This window comes from Neolamprologus multifasciatus, chromosome 2 (genome assembly GCF_963576455.1).
Source record: "Neolamprologus multifasciatus chromosome 2, fNeoMul1.2, whole genome shotgun sequence".
NCBI classification, from domain to species: Eukaryota; Metazoa; Chordata; class Actinopteri; order Cichliformes; family Cichlidae; genus Neolamprologus; species Neolamprologus multifasciatus.
Genome location: NC_140440.1, coordinates 22,676,928 through 22,701,695, shown reverse-complemented (window position 1 = coordinate 22,701,695; position 24,768 = coordinate 22,676,928). Strand labels below are relative to the sequence as shown.

Genomic DNA, 24,768 nt, shown 5'->3' with positions numbered 1-24,768 from the left:
TGATGGTACGATGGCTGTGCAACTGTGCTTTTTTTTTTTTTTTTAATTCCATAGGAGGGAAGCAGACAGCGGACACAATTTTGTCTATTTTAAGAAAGGACTTGTCAAGCGCAGCAGGAGGCTCTTTTACCCTCTGGAAAGTTCAGATGGGACCACACGAGCATAAACAAATGTGCGCACACATATAAAGAGAGCGGCACAGCTGGGGGATTGTGGGAACAATGATTGCAGAGCCTTCTTTTGGTCCTATCCGAGTACCATAAAATGCTTTAACCCTTTCACGTAAATATTTAATGGAACATTGCACTCCAGCCCCCTGAAAACTCAGGATATTCTCTCACCTTCATTTACCTTATTACAAGATAAATTTAGACAGGAGAGGACGGCTAACAGGATGTCGATGGCATCTACCAAAGAGCATGATTTTATTATTACTAAGAAGTGAAATGAAGTTCCCATAGGAGAGACTACCTCAGCCATCTGTTCTGTGATTCAGCAGCAACATGACAGAGAATAAAGTAGAAAATCCCAAACAATTCACCAGCTCACCAAATGGGGCTTTAACCCATATACCTGCTGTAAGCCACGTCAGAGCTTACTGTGTAAATAAGAATGTAATAAGACTCCTATACGGAAAGAAATCCAACTGCTCCACCACAAAGAGGTCAAAGGTTGGGGTCAGTAATAGAACAGCCACTTTCTTCTATTGCAATGTGTTGCTCAAGGACAGCAATGTGAGTACTTCGAACCTCTTCCCTTTCCTGATCACATCACTGTGCTGCCATTTTTTTTTTACCACTTTTTTTTAAACAAAGCATCTGTATTCAAATGGTTTGTATGAACACCGGGGAGAGGAAGTGGAGATGGATGGTTTTTCTGTGGACTGCATCGGTCGTCTTTAATTGTCCCAGATCGAAGTCTCCCCTCCTGTTTAGACCACCTACTGTCCATCAACAAGCAGAATGACTCGTGAATGACTTTTGAATCTGTATTTATTTTTTTAATGTAAGTCTACAAAACATTTTAGTTAATTATTTTAGGCCACGCACTCAAATTGAATTCTACCTTTTTCACTTTTTTCTCTATCCTTTTAAACCTTTTCACTCTTAACGCCTAAATTACATATTGCGTCTCAGTTGAAAATCTTTACCAGGTACGCTGTGTAATTTGTTGAGAAAAAAGATGGTGACAGTGGAAACCCAAATTATCAACACTTTGATTGATTGATTAATTGATTGAATCTTTATTTTGAATATGTTGAAAGAGTACAACAACATAGAAATAAAAAGAGACAAACAAACAAAGCAAAACAAAAGGAAAACACAACTGCAAATAACATTTACGTTAAAAAAGGAGCAAGAAGAAGCGTAAGCTTATTTAATCCCACCGCCTTTCCACTATCTAGTAATCAATAGACTACAGAAATACCTCATTATATATATATATATATATATATATATATATATATATATATATACATATATATATATATATATATATATTACCAAAAATCAAAGTCAGATTTGTTCATGTGAACCCTTACATTAGTGAACATTATGTACATTTAAAAGCCTGATTTAATTTCATTGTTATCTAGTTGAGAAATATGTTTTAACCGTAAGAACTTATTCTTTCTGGCCCATAAGCCAGGCACGCCAAAGACTCCAACCCAGCCCACTGGAAAATATGAAGGAGGACATAGATTTTGGACATATTTTCATAAGCTTTAAAGAGCTTTTCCTACTGATAAAGACTCCCCAATTCCCATTCATATTGCACAAAAGTAACTAATTAACAGATTAATATTTAAATGATGATCTACTATAGAAATGTCTATTTTTTACTGTTGGTCCACAGAAACTGAATAAAAACTTTGCTACCAGAACATTTTTACACATACAGTTTAAGCCCAAAGAGCCACACTAATAGATTCCATTTATTTACTACAGCTGCATTTCTCCATCATGTAAAAAACTGCTGTTGTAATTGCTGAAATATTTTTCTTCTGTGTAGATATCTGATGACTCACAGAAAGAGGAGTCAAAGAGGTCACGGTTGGCCATATGTGCAACCCTGCTTTAATCAAAAGTCAAAACAGAGTAAAAAGTTACTACCTAGCTTATCCATAATTACCATTAAATATATGTAAACCAGCCTTTGTGTTTCTGTGTATGTCATGACACCTAGTGCGTTACTAAGTTATCACAAAGAGATGGGCAACTAGGCCTCCTTTAGTACAATAGAGCCCGTGGGGAAGATTTATGAGTTACAGGATCTCAGGAGACAGCAAGGAGAGACAGATCTGTGAGGAAACACAGACAATGGTGAAGGCTAAAGATGTCACTGCTCTAAAAAGGCTCAGACACGGGGTATAAACCTCCCACGGGGCAATGTATGGATGTCACTGGGAGATGCTAATTCAGTTGACATTAGTGTGTCCTATCTGCAAGAGTTACTTCAGTGGAAACAAAATAATCTAATCTTAGACGCACAGCATGTCGTAGGCTTACAGTGAAACAAATGAGGAGAAAAACACTTTGTAATCCATGTGCGAATACGATACGAAACTGTAAGAAACACGAAAGGTTGTGCTGTTCTTTCTTTACAAAGGTCAGCAACTGTTGTGCTGATTCCAGCTTTGTTCACCTCAGTGCTTCAAAAGAGAGCTGGGGCTTGAAAGCAGAAGACCTACACGAAACAGTGTCAGGACACAAAACATCAGGCTGCTGCTTTATAAGGAGGGAAAGAGCAACGATAACCTGGGAAAAAAAAATGCACAGCAGCAGAGAAAAAAACACTCCAAGGTGAAAAAAGGAATATGTTTAAGGTTAAGTTGAATATCTATAAAAAGAATATCCTAGAGGGGTTTTTTTTGTCTCATTTTTAATTACTTTTTAGGTTGTCTTGTTGTATGCCCCAGATCGTCACAAAAACAGTCATAACCCATGAGAAGCTTTCTGTCTTATAACCTTAAAGCCAAAGCTTTTAGGTGTTCCTTTATGTTTAAATAGGTCATCCTGTTTGGCCAAAATTGCTTGGGGGCGATATCTCTTGAAAACCAGCTGAAAGAACAAAACAAAAGACACAAAGTGCTAGAGGTGGAATTACTGGCAGGATAGGACAAGGTCTGCCTCTGTGCGTGTTTGTGTGCATGTGTGTTTTAGTTAAGATCAAGTTCCACTGATAAAGAACTTCTGAACTTGATGACTGCATCATCGTACACCAGGACTGAAAAAGAAAAGGAGGCAGTAAAGCAGAGGACAAAAAAGTGTTCAGAGACGCAGATGAGAACCTAAGAGTGAATGGTAAAGATGGAGGATAGAGCGGGGTTGTTCAGGGAAACACCTGCCTGCAAGCTTTGAAGACAAGATAAAAGCATGCCATGTCTTTCACTGCACTTTGAACAATACAAGTGCCAGTGTGTGGTGACTCTGAGAGCATGCACCCCAACGTTTAAAGAAAACCGATAAAAATACACAAAACGGGATCAAAAATATTCAGGGATTTGGCAACACCCGCAAAGTATTCAAGTGAAACAACACAACCAGATATAGGAATGCAGTGAAAATACAGAAAGACATCATGTGATCAGTGTCAGCAACTGCATGAGTCACCGACAGTCATGCCTTAACAGTGTCCGTCTCTTTTTAGTGTCAGTCTGTGCTACACTGTGCTATCTCTATTTTCTTTTTAAATGCTCCACATGTTGTCAAATTGGTGAAATGTTTTCTTGGTTTGCTTGTGTCTTTTTCACACGAAGTGTACTGAGCTCTTAGGGACACCAAGCTATGCTTTTAACTCCCCTGACCTGCAAGGTTTGTACCAAAATAAAAAAAAATATCACCACACTCTCTCCCCTCCATCCCACCCCTCTTATGTTTGTGATAGCTCACATTTCTGCTTCCCTCCTGAGAAGTGATCCTTAAATTTGTGTGTTTTTCTCGTGTGCAGTGAAGCAAGCACTGTATACCAGGATTGAGTGCGCAGCTGAATCTTAAAATGTTGATCCTGGATTTCAGTTTGCCATACAGGCAAAGACAGCAGAGGAGACATGCAGGGAGAAATACCGAATTAAGGTTTCTTTTTTTTTTTTTTAAGGAACGGATCTCACTGCTTCATTTGGCCTAAAACAGATTTTACTAAATTTGCAGCCATGTTTAATACAGTACTGTGCCAAAGTCTTTAGCTACCCCTCATTTCTTTATATTTTTCTAGAAAAATGGGAAATAGGTGCAGCAATTTACTGAAACGTGCAAACAAACATTGATATATAATAAGGCAAAAACATGCATACATTTTTACAATTCTAAAAATATTTGGTGTGACCACCTTTATTCTTTAACACATCCTGAAGTCTCTTAGGCCACTTCCATTTAATTTCTTTAGTTAGTCTTTAGAAATAGTTCTCTGGGCTTCTTGAAAGCTCTTCTTTGGATGTCTGCTACCTTTTGTTTCATTCTCTGTCATGAGATTGTTGTAATATACCTTCCTTTTATATTACTTATACTACTACCTCAGCCTTTTCTCCCTGTTTCCCTTCCTTTAGAATGGCTTCTTGACAGCCACCAAGACCTTTTCTGGTGAGCATTCTGCAAACAATGGATGGATCAACTGAAGGTCTAAATGCATCTTTTGGGTTCTGTGTCAAGTCTTTGCTGGATTTTTCCTATTTCTTAAGGATATAAGTAACAGATACTGTTCTTTTGCTACATATAGCTCTTTAGGCCTGCCACTTCTGTTTCTGTCCTCCCCTTTCCAGTTTTCAAAATCTTTTGAGCACACACTGCAGACACTGCCAAGATATGGCAAGGTTTCAGCTAATAGCTTTTTGAGGATTATCTTTTTGGTATAAGAATGATATTTTGTGCCTGTCAAACTGTTATTGTTGGCATTTTTCTTAGATTCAGCTAAATAAACGGGAACACATTATGTGTTTTTCTTTTTCTGACAGACTGCTGGTAAAAAAAACATTTTTACAAAATTTGCTAAGTCATCTCCTATGTGCAGACACAACAGTTAGGTGCCTTTTTATGCATGAATCATTCATAGGGTAGTGTTAAGTGACTAACAAATAAGTTCCTCTGAAAATGGTCAGTTACAAAGAAAAATCAGCCGAAAGTCCAAACAGTTTTAAAGACCTTCAGAAATCCTAAAGAACTGCTGAAAAAGACCTTTGAATTATTATTATTTTTTAAAAGACCTCCTTAGTAACAAAAGTTAAAGAAGTGATGGATGGCTAAAGACTTTTTGCACAGTACTGGACCTGCTTAATAGGTATAATTAGACAAATGCCTATTACTGCTTATATCTGTCAAAATAAAAGTGTGGAGGGGAAAGCCACTTATTTTCAATCAAATTAAATCTCACTCTGTGTGAGCAGATCCAATTCAACAGTGATGCAGGTAAAAGGATTGCCACACTGAACTCTAGAAATCCCCAAAGCCCAAACTCGTGCATTTTACTAAAGACACAGTGGAACAACACAGAAGAGTTTCATCTTTTATTTACCAGGTTACTCATGATGAATTAAAAAGACTTTATCTAACAGCAGTTACATAACGTGTCATTTTCTATCCAAGAAGATTTGTCATCAACCAAAACTATTAAAAATTATCCTAAATGCCGAGAAAGAATTTACTGATATTGTTATTAGAATAAGAAGGACTGTATAGTGTTGTTGGTTTCAATGAGCAGCAATAGATGGAAAGCTGCTACACCTAGTGGATTTCTGGCAGAGCTGCAAGAATATTAGATGAGAAATAACAGATGGCACACCACACCATGTCATTACTTCTTATGAAAAATTAAGCCAAAGTTCAGAAGCAGCACCTTTGGCAGCATTACCTTGGAGTAAGTGTTTTCTGTGTGACTTTATCAGTCTCTCACATCACCATATTTGGGTCCATTACTCCATAAATCGCTGTTTCAGTTCATTGATGTTTGTGGGCAGGTTTATGCAAAGCTCTCTTAGAGTAGTGCCACACAATTTCAGTCAGGCTGAGGTCTGGACTTTCACTGGGCCATTGCAACACCCTGATTCTTCTCTGGTTCAGCCATTTCAGCCATGCAGTAGAATTATTCCTGTGCTTGAGCTCATCAAATCAGCTCACGCTTCATCAGCTATCAGACAGATGGCCTCACATTTGACTCTAGAGTACTTTGGTATACAGAGCTCATGGTTGACTCAATAACTGTAAGGTACGGAGATCCTGTGGCAGCAAGACAAGATCGTGCCTGACAGTTGATACGAGATGTTTGTGCTGATATGCTTTGTTTGGGTTTTGCCACACATGGCACTGTGCATTATGGCCAAAAATGTACACTTTAGTCTAATCTGTCCAAACATTGCTTGAACATATTTTTCAGAAGTCTTGCCATTTGTTTTTCCCCCCACGACGAAAGGCTTTCTTCTGGCAATCCTTCCAAACGAGTCATACTTCTTAAAGATCATTGCTGAGGTCTTTCCTCTTTGGCATTGTATAAATAGGCACTCACACTTGCTGATGATCATTTAATCAAGTGCTACTTACCATCTTAACTTCTATGGAAGCTGTATTAACTGTTTCCCAAACCCATTCTGCGTTTTGGCTTAATTTTATATGTCCTGATATGTAAAAGAATTGAATTTGAAAGAGAAATTCAAAGAGGTTCTTTCAATTTAACTTGTTTTGTTAAACTGAAAGAACATAGTGTTAAACATAGTGAATATACTGGGTCTCAGGGGGATGTTGACCAATAGATTTTACTTCACAAAAATATTAAGTAATTAAAAGCAATATGCAGACCTTTCGAGGTTATAGTCTTGTTTGTCTACCAGTGCATCATCAGAGTTATTGGTTGTTTGGTTGTCAGATGTGTCCCTTGTATTCAGATTCTCTTATTCATACCGACTCTAAAAAAAGTCTTCCAAAAACACTTAAATGTAAACTATGAAGGGTAAAACTGACAGCGGTGGGTTAAAGCAATTGTAAATGTAGGTTCCTTTAAATTTCTAATACAAAAAAAGGGTATTTCAGTGAAAAGTTCAATGCATATATAAATATGTGAGTATTGTTTTAACATGTGAAGTGTTTGACCCTTTGCTCTCTTGGCTGAGGATATTAGAAAGACTGTATGACCCGAGCCCTCGCTAACTACCCAAAAAACTCAAATTAGCTTTGTAAGAATGTAAATAACCCTCAAGGCACATTTCCATGAAAATAACATCATGCTTTGTCAAATTTGCACATCTATCTTGTGGCAATTTTCATTTACATTTGGTGTTTATAATGATTACTGTTAACGTATCTATTCATTATAAAACATAACGTCTGTTTCTTTATCCGATCTCAAATGGACTGTGATAATTTCTTCTGCCTAAGTTTCACACTGAAAACATTTGAAACTGGAGACTGTGGCCAGTCAACGCTATTAAGGGCCTTCCTATCAGCTTAATGCCGGGTTTAATTTCAAAATGGAGGGGAGCAAATGGACTGTGAAATATGTGCTAATGGTAACAAGACTTCTCCAAGTTTGGTGAAGGAAAGAGGCACAGAGACAGAGAGACCATGTAATGCCCCGTTCTGTTATCACCGAGTCTGCACATATAATTTCACAGAGTTTTGGAGTCAGAACTCTGAGACAAGCACAATTAAACTACAGACTGCAAAGGGACAGCCTGCTATAATGCTGTGTTAGAAAGTTCACAGAGAGAGTTTGTTTAAAGTATACAGTTTAAAAATAAAGCTCACATCAAGCAAATAAATCTCTACCTCTGTGAGATCCAAGAGCAATATGAAAACACATGTTTACAATTAAGACAATGTGAGACGTGCTATTTGCTGAAAGCATTCATTTTTGTTTATATAATTTCTCATCTTTAGGGGGAAATTTGGCTGAATAAATATTCATTGAAGAGTGCAACACCTCTTCCCTTGGACCACCCCGCTGTATATCCACCCATGTATAGAAATTGCTGCTTCATTATTCTTAATGCTAGAGAGCAGCTGGCAGCTGTAGTTTTTATGCTGTGCTTTCATTTTTGAAGTGCAAATCCCTGAAGCACATTGGTAAAGTGAATAGCTTGAGTAGTTTGTTTGATTGGTCACACACAAGTTTCTTATATCAAAGAAAAATAAATGCAGAAATTCAACATATTGTTAAAAAAATAAAAAGCACATTTTTCCTTGCATAATAGTTTGGAGCCCAAACAGCAAAAGAGCACAAGACATAACACATTTTAGGGATTTAAGATTACAGCGCTGCTTTTAGGCCCAAATAAAGACGCTAAATGCTCCAAATTCTTGCCAAAAGTTGAAGTTTATGATGCCTCTCTATAGCAATAAAGCAGCTAGGATCACTTTCATCCAGAATGGAACTGACCCATTTATGATCAAAAGTTAAAATCTCTTGTGACACATTGATCTTTTTACAAGATCATTTACACCCAAAACAGCATAAGTGAGAAAAAGAAATAATGATATAATGATGACTTTATGGGAAACAAAGACAGTATTAGTTAGACGGTAGAGCTCACAATGCATTCAGAATAGGGGAAGGAAATCAGCGAGGGAAATGTTATTTTTGTGTAATTGCAGTTGAAATATGTTATATTTTGCACTGACCTTAACATTTCTGTAGAAGAAAGCATATGAGGTGTGTTAAACGAGATGAGAAGAAAAGAGCCTCTTCCTGCATGTGTGGTAAACAAAAGGAGGCCACTGAATTTCAGAAGCAGATGGGCCACCAAACAAAGAACTAAACACAATTTGGGTACGAACAGAAGACCACATCAAAAGAAGCAGACAACTGCATTAAAGTAACCGCACCAGGTTACCAATTCTACCTTGTGTTGTATGCAGGGCACAAATAAAGACAGCAAACGAGGGGGCGCGCTAAGGATCTCAATTTAATATCATATACATAAAATATTAACTAATGAAAATGAAGATATGTAACATCAAGTATGTGACTCTAAAACTATTACAAATAAATATGTGTGACTTGAGTATTCAATGATTTAAAGGTGCAGTGAAATATCCCTGAATGTTGAAGGGTAACAAGTGAAAAACACTTTAGTCGTTCAGGAGAGAGAAAAAGGGCAGAAAACACAATCTGAACAATATGTATTCTGGTATTATGTTTGCAAATGGCAAAGAGGGACCTTCGGGATGCTGTATCCTTCCATAGTCTTTTGCAAATAGCAGAACACTTGTAAATCCTTCTTAAGACAAACAATGAAGCTTAAAGTCCACTTCATTTCACATGCAAACAAGTTTTGCATAAGGTGCATGATTTAATGATACACTCTTGTCATCCCTTTTTAGCACAATCTGTCTGTATATTTCTTTTTCGTCTCAGGAGAGGTGGAAAAGGCTATAGCCGACCTGTGAGGCGTACATAGCCAGATGTGCAGCAGGGAGAACAGGGGTGCGGCCGTATGAGTAGCCCAGTCCATAGAGCCCTGCCGAACCAGCGTGCAGGGGAAAACCCAAGGATGAGTATCCTGGGTAGAAGACAGCTTTGGAGCCTACACCAGCTGCTAGTTTGAGTTTCTCTACTTCAGCCTCCTGAAGCCTCTTGGCTTTGGCCCGTCGATTCTGAAACCAGATCTTGACTTGGGTCTCAGACAGGGACAGTGAGGAGGAGAACTCAGCCCGCTCGGCGATGGACAGGTACTGCTTCTGACGAAATTTCCTCTCCAGGGCCAGAAGCTGCATTGTGGTAAAGGGAGTACGAGGCTTACGGTTGGTTTTGTGCTTCCTCAATGAGCAGACTGCCGGACTAAGCTGCCCTACAGGATATATGGAAAACATGAAACTAAATCAGCTGTCAAAGCTGGACAAACAGACCTTTAATTCTTTCCTTTTCAGTGGTTTAACACCAAATGACTAAACAGGAAAAGTAATGATCAGAAAATTAATGGACAGCAATACTGATGGAAAAGCCACGCTTCTCCTGTATCCTGCTTCTTAGAGTATTTACTACTATCTAAAATTTTACATAATGCAAGATGATTATCTTTAAACAATGTGAAACTGGTGAGTAGAAAAATCATTATGCAAAATTCTTAAAAACAAATAAATATATTTCTCTTTTTATTACTCCTTCTTGTTCTGTCAAAAATGTTTGATTTGTCTATTGATTCAGTATTAATTATGCATAAAAACTGTTTCTTAAAATGATGAACTTGAAGCCAGCTGTGGGACTTTTCCTCCAACCTTACACATTTGCATTACAAAAGCTTAAACTGGATGACTTACAGTACTCGAAGACCCTGATTTTTAAAAAAAAAAAAAAACCCTGATTCAAAACTGAACCACTAACTAGTAATAAAACTGGATTGAAAAATGACTTACGTGGGGGAGTAGACATCTTAATGGAGCTGGATATCCAAGAGGGAAATTCCTGTTGTTCCAGTGGCTCTGATTTAATAGATATTAAGTTTTGGGTGCACTCATCTGTCCGCTGCGCCTCATCCTCCTTCAAATCATAATTTCCCTTTTCTTTGCTGGTCACAGCCAGCGGCCTCGTCTCCGACATGAGAGCTTCAACGCTGAAGGGAAGACAGGATGTTTGTGCCATGCGCCCGAGTTTCAGCTGCGTTGATCCTGCATCCTCTTCTGTGGAAAACTCATTTCTTGAGTCCCCAGATGCAGACATTTTTTCTTCTCTTTCTTTTCAGTATTAGAATTTAAGTACAATCCATAAGACACTTTTCTGGTCCCAGAATGAGACCGGTCAGAGAGGAATCTGGAGTAGCTTCTCTTAAGCTGTCACAAAGCTGACAGAGTTAGTGCTGGAAAAAGTCTGGCGTGCATTTGAGACTTTCAGCCAATGATGAGACTTGTGATTGGACGTTGTGTTTAGGGCACTTTGCCACACCCCTAACCAGACAGCAGGTCAGCTTCGCATCAGCCTCATTTAGCAGTAATTACCATGGTGGAAGATTGTTTCCTGGCTGTATTTCTTTCACTCTGCAAACTGCATACCCTTAGTTAACATTGAAAAAGCTTGCACATAGTCATGCTTGATGTCTTGAATTAATGCAGAATCATTTTAAATGAGACAGAGGCCGAATACAAAACCTTACTAATATATGTAAATCGATTCCCTGCCTGCTAAGCTCTGTCCCGTACAGCAATTAGGCTGGTAGATTGGCTTGCCGTGTCTTCAAGCATCAGCGTCTGTCTGTAGAGCTGCATTTCCATTTGACAAAAGCTGACAACGCTCCTAATTCAAGCCCCAACGCGCAGACCCTGCCACACCGACTGTTGGAGTAATCACAATGGCAATCAATAACAATCATGGTGCTTTCAAAATTCAGACATCACACAGCAGTTACACACTTAAATGTGAGAGTCAGTTGGGCGATGGATTATGGTTTTGGGCAGGCTTTAAAATGACTGTCATTACATTGTTATTATTAACACCTTGTAATTAGGCCTGTGGAATCCGGTTCTTTTAAGCAGGATTTAACGGTAATGATGGAAAATTGCTACCTTCCTGAGGTGTGTGGCGCCCGCTGCGATTAGTCCCAGTCTCTGCTGTGTGGATGGAGACAGAGGTGTCTCGTGCCTGTTTGAAGCTCATACCTGTAGGGCTCCAGAGTATTAAGAAACATCACGAGAAGTAACGGCGTTCCTAAATGCAGCTTCTAGCCACTCAGTGAAGAATACCAGCGCAGTGCATGGGTTTTACAAGTGACACAAAAAGGTGACACACACCTAACTTCATGCAAGATGAATGTGCTTGCTGCATACTCTAGCTCTCTCTGTCTGTCTCTCCCTCACAGACACATGTCCGCACATCGCAAAGACCTCCTGTGAAGTGACTGGTGTGTGCTGCTGTGTCCAGTGCTCTGTGATCAGCCCTCACAGAGAATGTGTGCTGTCTGTAATCATCAGGATTACAGTGGCATCAGGGTCTCAGCTCCCCAGCTCCACAACACAGTTACTCTCCATGTGAAGCAAAGTGCTCACACAGCACGAGCTTAGTCTCCTGTAATACGCACGTGCATCTTAACAAAGGAGCCTCTCTGTCATTACAGTGCTTTTCTACCGATTCCCTACCTACAGGTTTATAATGTGCACGGGTAACTGGGTGTGAGCTTATATTTGAAATTCAAACAGAACTGTTAGACTTTTGGGAATCAAGAAGGGTATAGGTGAATAATGGTGAGAAACATCATCACATACCATCATATTTTATATTAAAAGCAGGACACATAAAACTGATAAAACTACAATAGTGCTTAAAATTCTAAATGATTAAAAAACATGCATTTGCACGCATGTTTCTAATAAATAATAAAACAGGAGGACAGAGGGCCATGCACTTTAAGGCGGGACAACAGCCCTGTTAGGCTAATATATGTAATTGAAGGAGCATTTGATAGCCAACTGCTGGCATATCCTATGTGAACACTTCGCAACTTCAATTAAACCATACACAAAAAATCATCTAGAGTATTTTAGTTAAAATTACAGAAATAGTCATAGCAGCATCAGCTATAACCCACAGAAGTTTAATGCATTCAACACACAGTGGGAAATTTTTTAAAAAAGGTACCACTGTATTGACTTAGAAGCAACGAAATAACTAAACCAGGTTCAAGGACAATGCATGCAAACACATGTAAACACATGTAAAACCCAGATTTTCATGAAAAGAGCTTATCTTGAGGTCAATCTCAAAATTATATCATTGCCCTCAGTACTTTATTTTTCCAACATACATAATGCTTAAATAAATTAGGACATAACCCAGGTATACCATAAAAAGAATACTTTTATCCTGAGTATCAAAGAGTTGAGAGCTTAACTGGAGGAAAAGAAATGTCACAGCCCCATCTTGCAAAGAAACATTTGATAGTTACCTTCATTTGCTTTAGTCGTTTTTTGCTTTTGTTTCTTTGTCTAAAAAAGACAAAAAAAGAAAAATTCTTAAAAGACAGATAAATGCCCTATACAACATGTCACCAAAACACATACAGAAATGTAATTCTGTATGTGTTTCTTCAAGTGATGAAGCCCATGTTACTGACGGTGCCACAGACGGTATATAAGAGAGTCTGTTAGGGAAAACCCGTTTTAAAAGCCTCAAACTAGGTGTTTCATTCTCACCATCACCACCAGCAAAATAACTGCTTACACTTTAACAACAACTGAAGTAACTTAACCATTTTTTCTTTTTTTGTTTGTAATTTACTTGAGCTGCATTCGTTTTGCTGCAAGTTTCGGGTATAGATGCACTCAGACTCAGATATTTGCCCTTTCCTCGTCTTACGAACAACCGCAGCTCTATAGTAATGAGTAATAGCTTTCTGAAGTACCACAGCAACACCGACATATACCATGTCACAAAGTTTAAATCACACCAAACATGACAGTGAACTCATTGCCACAATAATGATTCCATACATTTTTCTGTAGTTAATTTGTAGCCATGGAAAACATCAATAAATAAAATCCCCTGAGTAATTAAAAAAATCCCCATCTCACCACAAGTTACAGCTTCCCTGTATGCTAATGTGCATGTGACACTCTAAGTCTTACAGGAAGTCAGCCTTTAACCCACATGTGCTGCTAAATCAAACCACAACAAGCATTCAGTAAAAGTATCTCACAAATTTCACCACAAATTCATGATGCACCATAGTCTTAAAAGGTCACATTTATGATTCTTCTGAACACGGTAGCAGATGGGAAACATCAGCCTTTAGTGTGATCACGATCGCAAGTGGCAGAAATATTACGAGAAAGAAATAGTAGAAGCGAGTGTGCCGATGTGTTAAACTTAGCACTGCATATTACAAACAGCAATGAAGTCAACTTCATGTTCATCATGTATGTAGCAATTCCTACAATACGCACCAACTACAAATATATTTCATAAACCTGATTTACGTTTCCCATTGTTTTATTTGGGGCTGCTTCAACTTGGTATGATTATTGACTCATTTACCTTTTATTTATTTACTTTTTTACTAAACTTTAAGAACAAATGAAAAAAAGGGAAAAAAAAGGAAAAGAAGAAGTACAATAAAGTACAATATTTAACGGTTACAAGCTTATGGTGTATTTGATATGGAACAAAATGGTTTATCACTTTAGTGTACAACTGTATGGGCTTTATGGTACCTATGGCATGGCATTGCTAGCAACTCCAGGCAGCACAATTTGTGAGGTCATTTTTATTTATAATTGACCATAATCACACTGTATATTGTCTACAATATATAGATATAATGAACAAAAGCACATCTTTGCTGCAGTATGGGGTAACATTAGGATCGTGGATTATACTAAGGACTTTTAAGGGAAACGACAGAGATAAGAGTGGACTGCAGCACTGTAATAAAGCTGTAGATGATGATCACTGACTTTCTGTTGCATTACAAAAGGACTTAAATGGCTACCCTAGGTCTGTGTTTTAGACTGATAGCAAACTAACACGCAATACTTTAAAGTGATGGTGTGACATTTAAGCATGGTTCTGTCTGATGGCCAAGTTAAGAGCAAGCAGTCACAGTACCCCAAATGCCAAAAGAACACAGCTGCAATTTACCATCTTGTCAGTGCGGTTGTAACTTCTGCTATCCCAATTAGAAGCTAGCCATTGCATAATTTTTCTACTGTCAGTGCAAATAAAAGCAGGAGAAACCTAGAAGATATGTAGTTAAGTGATCTAATGGTCAGGCGCCCACCAGAAAGTCCCCAGAGCTATTTGGTGCCAAATACCTTCATCTGTTAAATTTTCCACCCACGTACCCCTACATATTTGAGAATCATTGGCCAACAACAAAGAAATCCAGCAGCAAAATATCAATCTAATCTTCAAAAATGTAAAAAGGAAAAAACAACAACTTTAACCCACTTTGGTCTTATCTTTCTTGCAACACAGTCAGTGCTCAAATTTGCTGACAGTGTCAGGCACTTTTTCTCACATTAAGCTGTCTCAGTCAGGATGTGGCATAGAAGGTGTTAAAAAGTAATCAATCATCCAACATCACGAAAAAGTAGAAACACCACTGCAGTGCCATCAAGGGTAATAAGACTTTGCATTTTATAGAAACTAACACAGGTTTATTTTAAGATGAGCATGAATTTAAAGGCCAAAGAGTACATATCGCCTGTTCCTGCTAATAGTGCAGCGGATAACTGAAACAATCTACAAGCACCAACATTTGCATATTTTTCCCCCTTTAGCCAATAATTTTAAAAAGGAAAATCACTTTAGCCCCTTGAATTTTCAAAATGTCAAAACTTCCCAATTCAGTCATCATTTCTATCTTAGAAAACAATTGTTTGACTTATAGAAGTTCAGCCACCTGATGAATTTCAGAGTTTGTACTCTTGATTTATATGCTTCTGATCAAAAGTAACCATAATCTATAACTATAAAATCTCTCTGCATGTATCTGAGTGTCTTAGTTTCAGGTAAAACAAAATGATTGAGATTACGGTGGACCAATGTTTACGTGGATTTTCCCTTCCCCCACTTTTGTAGCACTATGATGCATACAGCTAGGTTCAGACATTCACCCAGCGCCAAATTCTTCCATCTATTTCAATGAATTTCATGTATTCAATGCATAAAGGTTGGCTGCTCAGCTTTCTTATGTTCACTCTCACTTCATGAGAGGTTATCCCAGACATTAGGTATGAAGTGGGGTAAACCCTGGATAGGTTCAAAGCTTCTTCTTATGAGGTTACTGTTCAACTAATTTAACTACACCATCATATTTTCATGCAAGTGTCTGCTAAACATTTAGAACTTTAGTGTTTGCTTTATTCTTCAGTCTACTATTTTAATCTATGGTAAATGCACTTATGCAAACACAAGCTTTTGGGTTCAGTATCTTGCCCAAGACATGCACTGCATGAGTCAGAGATCAAACGAAAAACCTTCTGAAATCCCTCTAAAGCTGCATCCACACTACAGGTGTGGAGACCTCAGCCTATAAAAGATTAATGACATTTGTGTCTTAAATTGACCACATTAAAAACCCCAGGGGGTAATCCCAAGATTCACTTTTCTCAACACTGAGGAGAGAGGCTGATGTAACTATCAGTGAGAAGCAGAACACCATTGACTGACATATGATCAGTAGTGAATATATCAGAAAATACCCAGTTAAGCAGAGCCTGAAATGTCCACTAGCGACCAGTTACCAAACAAAGCAACATGTGACCAACTTCCTGTGTGGATGTAGTTTAAATCCTATGTCACCATACACAGCAAGCTATTGGGGGACCACAGGTAAGACAGGGGTAACTATTGAGGAGTGTAACAGGCCCACCAAGTAGATGTGAGTGAAGCAAAAAGTATAACTTGTACTACTACAGCCCACTCCCCTGCTAGCAAACTATTATGAAAAAAGGCAAACTTCTAAATAATATCAGACTTCCAAACTCAACTTCCACATGGTAAAGTATATGAATTGGCTAAAATCATTAAAAATGGCAACTCTAGTTTACATTATCTGAAGAATAAATAAATAAATAAAGCCATGCTGAAAATGCCCACTACCTTGAGTTTTCAGGAGACTAAAAGATAGTCATCATAGTAAATATGCCACTTTGGGCACTTGTATCCACTTGTGAATGATTTCCCTGTAATGTTTTTAGCTGTACTCAACTACATTATTTCCTGAAATAAAAGAAACGCGCTGGTTTTAAAGTGGAGTGGCATTCCAATGCCTCTGACCATGTAAACAATGCGGCTAACCAGTGATCAACAGGCTTGGCAACACCGTCTGAGGGTACAGCTGCCAGTCTCCTCGCAGACCGCAGCTCTGATTGTTTGAAGGCCTCTATACCACCCCAACGCACATTTATCCTCCATGCTTTAAGAACACCCTCAATAAACTGCCTGTTTACTATGTTCAAAACCACGCGCCCTATTTGCTACAGAGCACATCAAATTATGAACAGAGGTTATTCAGATTCAGATTCAGATTCAGAAGACTTTATTTATCCCCAAGGGGCAATTAAGAGACTAACTTTGCCGATCGTACATACAATACACAAACATCACATGGGGGAGACAGGTCAGGCTAGGTAGCTGGCCGGTCAGCTGCACGAGCAGCGACCCGGAACCGAACAATGGAAAAATGCACAACATCGGGAAGGACAAGGAGAAAAAAGAACTCCCCCCAAACTGAGCATAACTGAGTTATGTGAATTCATGTTTTCAAGCAACATTCTTTTAAACCTGACACAGTTATGATCCTGTCAATTGGGACTTTAATGTACAAAAACTTGTGGAATTTTTGTTGTGGGGTCTTCAGAAAAAAAGTGTTTACTTTGAAAGGCTTACCTTGTCATCAGACTTGTTTAAAATGACAGGCTGCTGGTCTGAGAGACACATGTTTGAATGCATGTGTTCTATAGTTTGGCGGCTGAGAGGTGATTGAATGTATACCAGTTTAACCCACCGATGAGCACTTTGCATTCAGACCTTCACCATTTAATTTAAAGGTAATACAGCAACATAGCTAACAATCTACTGTGTAAAAATTTGTGTCACACGCAACATCATGTTAAGACATTAAGAGCTGTATTTTTTAGCGCACACTATGCTCGCAGAGACACAACTTTGCTGAACTCTTGCTGAGATTGCTGACATGGCTGCCCTGATATGTGTGGAGGGAAAAAGGGTAAAACAAGTGACCTCTGAACACAGAGGCAATGAGGCTCATCAATCAAAACATTAAGAAACTGCGGAACAATTTAAATTAAATTGTGCGACTCCATGGTTTAACAGCAATTATATTACACTTAAAATAATCACTGCCACATGCCTCTCAAGTTGATATACTAATATCAATCCTGTCAAAGAGAATCAACTTGAAACGTTTGGTTCTAAGTTCAACATTGAAACCTGTGGGGAACCAGAAGAGGTCAATACAATTAATAAAATTCTTATTTTTTCCTATTTTACTAATGAAAAAAATGTTACTTTAAACCAGTGAATCAATCAATGAATACAGTGAATACAATTTAATTTTTTTACTTTTGAGATGTTTTGTTTTTTGCTAAAACAATCACAAACTATCTTCTTTCTCAAAATGTAAAATGACGGGTGCCGAATGTGCTCTAAAATTTGAAGCTTTTATCACACATTACAAGCAAATTCTTAGTCTGAGCAAAACAACTCTCTCAAGCAAATCACAAGCCACGTTAGCCCAACAAAATGCTAACAGAAAGCCATTTATTAACGTGGAAATCCTTTCCATGATTATTTTAAGTTCACACATTAGAGTTAAAAGGAGTTATATTTTGGAGTGTTTGACAAAGTCTAGATTCTAGTTAACATGAAACTTGTCATATGCATCTTTTTTTTCCTCGAGTTGAATAGATTTATAACAAATTTCACATAGTTGTCACTCCACTGATCTCTCCCGCTTGTCATTTTCTCACATGAACTCTGGGGTGTACCACGCCTATCTGAGCCGTCGTAGGACGACAGGCGGGGTACACCCTGGACAGGGCACCTGCCTATCGCGAGAGTATCAGAGAGACGCACAATCATTTACATTGACATTCACACTTATGGGTCATTTAGAATCACCAGTTAACCTAACCCCACAAACTGCATGTCTTTGGACTGTGGAAGAAAACCATAGTAACCAGAGAGAACCCACACAAACACGGGGAGAACCTGGCCTTTGGTGGATTCAAACTCAGGCGCTTCTTGCTATGAGACAAGTGTGCTAACCACCACAAGCTACTGAGCTGTCACTCCATACTAATCATACAAACAGTAGAAAAGCTATAACAAGGCTTAGATAACTTTCTTTTGCAATTTTGTCCTTAAACAGGTTAAACCACAATAAATAGCAATAGCATACATGTGGTGTGTGTATGCTTTTCTGCCTCACTGATTTTCCTGCAGTTTGAAATCTTGTAAGATCGTGTGATATCACGAAACTAGGCAACTAACCACTCTCGCTAGATTGTATCATGTCATTTCAACAAGAATATATTTAACAAGTGTTACGTTGTTGAATTGCATGCACATCATACATGATTTAATTGGATTCACCATGTTTATATATTCTGATTTTGTTCAAATTACAAGTTAGACTCTTAGAAATTTAATAACCACCCAATTTCCCTTTTTTGAGTGTTCCCAATACAAGCAACTTCAACATTTATAAGGTTTCCTGTTTTGGTTATAAAATTGTTGCTGCTGAATAACTGAAAACCAAAAGACCAAAAAAATAATAATATGAGAGGCAGTGGTGCCCTCTGGTGGATAAAGGTAATTCCTGCAACATCCTGGACCATGGATGAAGTCGGGATCATCAACGTTGATATCTCTTTTAAAGAAAAAAACGCGAACATGTAAAACTGTGGGGTTAAGCGATGCGGCTGAAAAATTTGGTTGCACCTAAGAAAACCAGTGCAGCCGTGGAAAAAAGTTAGTCTAGAGCCCTGTTAAAGGCGCTGTCATGTTATGTAGACTGAGTTAACATCTAGTCAATAAAATATATATCATTTGAAGAACACTTCTGCACAATTATTTCACTGACCCATTTAATAAGATAACAGTTTCAGCTAAACACAGTAAACGGTGGTTCTCTCTGAGAAATGCATTTCTATGCAAACTGCTTCAAGATCCAGCAACCTGACCTTTAACAACACTTCTAACACACACCCAATGCTTAACAAAGTAAATGTGGCAACCGATGAGAACAAAGATTTAAAGAAACACTTGTGCTGATTACCAGCAAGTTGCCTACTATGTTTGTGGGCTACTATGATCCTCGCAGACTCATTTGGCCTTAGTGAGAGCTTTCAGTCGCTGTCTGATAAGCTGATTCTCCTCCAACATCTTGGAGATGGTCCTAAGGACAAATTGCTTCGCCTATCCAGTGAAGGGGAAAAAAAATCAGAGGAAAAGGAAAAGAGAAATGGTGTAAATAGATCTTGCCTTATTCGTGGGTCTAGAGGACACAAAATACACATATAACTTTTGGTGAGCCATATTTATATTTGTGCATAAATATGACCCTAAACATCAGATTTCTGAATTAATTTCTGTGACAAGCAGAAGTACATGACCCTCAAATACTGACTGTAAATTTGGAAGTACATTAAAGGCAACAGGACCACAACCGTGTGTAAATGATTTTATTTGAATAACATAGACATTAAGTGATCTCCACAACTCGCATTTGACAAAAAGAATAGTTTTTTTTTTGGTTGGTTTTTACATGCTGTAATGTTTTCAGTCATATTTTTGCAACAAGAGAGAAAAATTCAAAGGGTTCACAAACTTTTTACTGTAACTGCATGCCAGTTTAGAAGTCCTGATGCACAGTTTGAGCCTTTATTTAACTTTTGAAAGTTAAAGTTTAAGGAAAGATCAGTCACGCTAAAGTTAAATTACAAAGTAAAACATAAAGAGGTTTTCAATATACAGTGAGCCTGATAGAAGACAATTTTTTGTTTGCCATTAAACCCCAAGCTATTTAAAATTACACTAATTTTAACTATATAAACTTGTTTGGTACACATTGTAACCATTTTTCTGCTGCACACTTTGCACACCACCTACCTTTTCTTTCTCGTTTGTTGCTTTGCCAGTGGATCTTTGGGAGAAAAAGAAAACATCTCCATCTGCAGTGTCAGCACCTGACCGCAACAGTGACAAATAGGATGAATATTAGGCTTTTTTTTCCTTTTATAATAATAATGGATCGCATTTATATAGCGCATTTCGAGACCCTCAAAGCACTTTACAATTCCACTATTCATTCACTCTCACATTCACTGGTGGAGGCAGCTACAGTTGTAGCCACAGCTGGGGCAGACTGACAGAAGCGAGGCTGCCATATCGCACTATTGGCCCCTCTGGCCATCACCAGTAGGTGAAGTGTCTTGCCCAAGGACACAACGACCGAGACTGCCCGAGCTGGGGCTCGAACCGGTAACCTTCTGATTACAAGACGAACTGCCAACTCTTGAGCCATGATTGCCCACTTTCTACTTCTTCTTACAGCTACTCTCTTTAGAAATCACCACTGCAGATCATCTGCATGCATCTCATCCTATCTCACACATCCTTCTCTGTGAAATTAACTCTCTGCATATCCTTCTTCACTACATCCATGAACCTGGTCTGAGTTCTCTTTTCCTCCTGCCAGGCAGCTCCATATTCAACCTCCTTTGTCCAGTATATCCACTATCCCTCCTCTGCATATGTCCAAGTCATCTCAGCCTCGCCTCTCTCTTTGTCTCTTTGTCAACCTGAGGTGTCCTTCCTACGTACTCATTTCCACCGTCTACAAACCGTCTTACTACCATCTTGCACACCTTCCCTTTCACTCTTTCTGCTATCCTTCTGTCACAAATCACTGACACCTATCTCCAATTGCTCTACCCTGCCTGCACTCGCTTCCTCACCTCACTTGTGAACTGTCCCTTACTTTAGATGGTTGATCCCATTTAAACTCATCCACCATCACTTCCACATATGATCATCATGTTTGACTTGGCCATGATTTGACATCAGATGACCTTCCTGATGCAACAATCCCCATTTATCCAGGCTAGGGCCTGACACTAAAAGAACACTGGCTTTGTATTAGACTTTTAGTTTCAGTCTAGGTTTATAGTTTCACCAGCTTGATATTAAGGAGGCCAATGTGAAATGAGCTGGCCCTGGGGGTGGACATAACAGCAAAAAGCTTAATACAGTTATGTAAACAACACTAACACTCAAACACAGTCAAAGACAAACTTCATACAAAACACTTAGTAATGGAAGCAGCTGACAGAACAATACTAAAAATTACTGAAATTGATCGGTATTTATGAAGTAAGCAAAAACATTCTGTAAAAAATACAGTTTTAAGTTTTTTTTAACACTTGTGTCAAGGAACACTGATCAATACTGGTGAAAGCCAAAAACAACTATAAATATACTGTACATATATTTCTTTTGCCATTTACTCATCCCTCAGTGCTGTCTTTTACATATTTTTAAACTATATTTTGAATAATAGGATATCGCATGAATTAGGACATTTAGAGAGCACAAGACATAAACACAGCCGCTAAAGAAAAGAGGGGTGAATGTGAGTGTGAGCGCTCTTATTTCTGTTCAGTCCGGAGCAGTGTCAGTATTATGCACAGGTCTTGGAGGTCCAGGCCCACACAGTGGGCTCAAGTCACTGTGGCCCTTAGCTAAATTGTACTGAAACTTTCAACTGTAAGTTACACTAATTCATACAATTTGGCACTGAAAAATACAAACCACATCACCGACCGGGTTTTTGCAGTGCAAACTCAAATTAGGTATTTGGTTTACAGTAGTTAAGTGTTTCTGCAGCAACTGAGTGAAGAGGACACTGAAATGGATGGGCAGGCCGGACTTTGGGAAGATCATTCATCAGCTTGCGCAGCTAGTTTTAAAGCATGGCCCTACTTGAAAATTGCAAAACAAATGTTACTCACGGCACACTTACACTCAATTGTCCTAGTGTGCAGTGAGCTCACTGATCTACTTCTGCATCCAAAGCAAATTTTCTCTATGAGTTAACTATGCATGCATGGTTGTAAATATATGTGTTTTTTATGTAACCTATTTACTTGTAATAGTAAATAGGCTGTAGTCAACATTATTTACACATTGGTACTGTATATCTGTCTACATATACATAAACACACAGACGTACATTACGTGTTTTGTAAGGATCTTTATGACTGCATTATTGTACTTGTACTATTGTGACAGGAATATTCTTTCTGGCTCCAAATTATTTACCATCATTATTATTCATGAAAGACATTTTTCATAGATTATAGGCCAACAAGTCATTTATACCTTATTTTTATTTTTATACTAATTTTGAAGAGCATATACCGGAAATCACAAGACCTGTGCTCTTTTTAAGCTAGCAACAGCTCACTTAACTGTTCAGCTACATAGTTAGCTTATTAGCTAAAGTTACCCAAAATACTACACTGCCTTTCTCCTCCTTGGTTCATTGCTGCCTTGGTATCATTTACTGCAGGCTCCAACATCGACCTTGCCGGCGCGTTGCTGTCCTTTGTCACTTTTCCGAGCAAACTGTGGCTGGTGAGTCTGGGTATTTTTACTTTCAAGATGGACCGAGGCTTTGCGCGTTTGTCTTTGCGGCGCTTGTTCCCAGTCTTCTCCCTCGGGGTCTGAGAAAGGGACTCTGTCTTATCCGATTCAGTTCTTTGACTCGAACTCTGCTGTGACCCAAACTGGGGGACATACACAGTCTTGAGTCGCCGCATCTCTCTTTTTCACACCTTCTCACACTTGACGGATGACACTTTGTGCTTACTAGGGATGGGTCGTTCGCGAACGAAATGGCTCTTAGAGCCGCCTCTTTGAAGTGAACGACGCGAGCCGGCTCCTTATTGGGAGTCGTGAGGGTTTTTTTTTTCTTTCTCTCACCCTCTCTCTCGCCCTTTTTTCCGCTAAACTCCGCACGCGCGGTCTGTACTTTGCGCTGGGCAGAGGGGGGAGGGGCGTTAAGTTACACTCGCAGTAGCACAGGAACAGAGCCAGAGAGAAAGAGAGCGAGGGACAACAACGTCACATTAGAAAGGTATAGTAATCATCCACTATTTTCAGTTGCAGATGATAAAGGATTCAGAAATCATGCAGGCCCATATGACAGAGAATGTGCATCTTCTTTTTGTTTTAATATTTTAATTTATATTTAATTGTGTTGTGGTTTGCAGTGTTTTGTGTTGTTTCACGTTAAATTTGTTTAAAAGGAAAAAGCTGAAAATTTAAATAGTTAAAAGTCTAAAATGTAAATAGTTGTTCTTTGTATTATATGATTTATTTATTTATTACATTTTATGTGGAGTGAATAAATAAAGTATATTTATGGTGGCCCTTAGAGAAAAAGCACGTACAAACTCCAAAACACGTACAAACTCCTAAGCATGTACAAACTCCAAAACGCATAAAAACTCAGACGCACTTACAAACCCCGAAGCACGTACAAACTCCAAAACACGTACAAACCCCGAAGCATGTACAAACTCCAAAACACGTAAAAACTCAGAAGCACGTACAAACTACAAAACACGTAAAAACTAAGAAGCACGTACAAACTCAGAATCACGTACAAAAGACAACAGAAGTGCTCCAGGATGCTAGGGCGCAGTGTTGAGCTTTTGTTACCTAGTGGCTACACAAGCCAGGAAGTATCAACAACTGGATTTGGTGTGTGGTAGTAACAGGTAAATTAATTTTTTTTAAATTATTTGAATAAATATGAGTGCTTGTCTATAAATACACAAACAATACACACATGCTTTCAATTGTGTAATTTAAGTGATCTGGGTAGCTCTGTTTTGGAAGTTCAGTTAACGCTAGAAATGTGTTTTGGAGTTTGCATGTGCTTTTTGGAGTTTGTATATGCTTTAGAGTTTGTACGTGCTCTAAGGGGCCATATATAAACATATATAAATAAAAGCACTTTTTTTACATTAGTAATTCCTTTTCTGCATAATTTTATATTATTGTTAATGATTAAATAATTAAAGCAACAAAACAACCTGAAGAGCCGGTTCGGAGCCGAAAGAGCCGGCTCTTTTTAGTGAGCCGAGCCGAAAGAGCCGGATCTAAAAAGAGCCGGAAATCCCATCACTAGTGCTTACTCTGCCTTTTTCTGTATTGTGCTTGTAACGACCATCAGGTGGCAGTGTTATTCGAAAAATGTGGATGCCGAAAATAGCCAGAATACTATCTCTTGAATTAACCCTTAGATTTATCCACACAAGAATG

At 38.5% G+C, this 24,768-nt stretch overlaps 1 protein-coding gene across 2 annotated transcripts; it reads right to left on the bottom strand.

The window, feature by feature from the left end:
- Window positions 1–1,511: 1,511 nt before the first annotated feature.
- On the bottom strand, window positions 1,512–24,409 carry LOC146524352 (homeobox protein MSX-2-like). 2 transcript variants are annotated; one of them, XM_085172271.1, is made up of 4 exons: window positions 22,946–24,409; window positions 20,548–20,624; window positions 10,338–19,854; window positions 1,512–9,772 (listed from the first exon to the last, which is right to left on the bottom strand). In XM_085172271.1, the coding sequence occupies exons 3-4, from the start codon at window positions 10,639–10,641 to the stop codon at window positions 9,336–9,338; spliced, it is 741 nt and encodes a 246-aa protein (XP_085028397.1). In that variant the 5' UTR covers window positions 10,642–19,854; window positions 20,548–20,624; window positions 22,946–24,409; the 3' UTR covers window positions 1,512–9,335. The 2 variants fall into 2 exon arrangements, with proteins under 2 accessions (XP_085028397.1, XP_085028405.1); XM_085172279.1 differs by having other exon boundaries at window positions 23,094–24,409.
- Window positions 24,410–24,768: the final 359 nt, after the last annotated feature.

Excerpts from the sequence above, each read along its gene's own strand:
- LOC146524352 (XM_085172271.1), bottom strand. The coding sequence starts at position 10,641 with ATGTCTGCATCTGGGGACTCAAGAAATGAGTTTTCCACAGAAGAGGAT. Across the intron at positions 9,773-10,337 it reads TAAGATGTCTACTCCCCCAC|GGCAGCTTAGTCCGGCAGTC; the intron begins GTAAGTCATTTT and ends TATATCCTGTAG.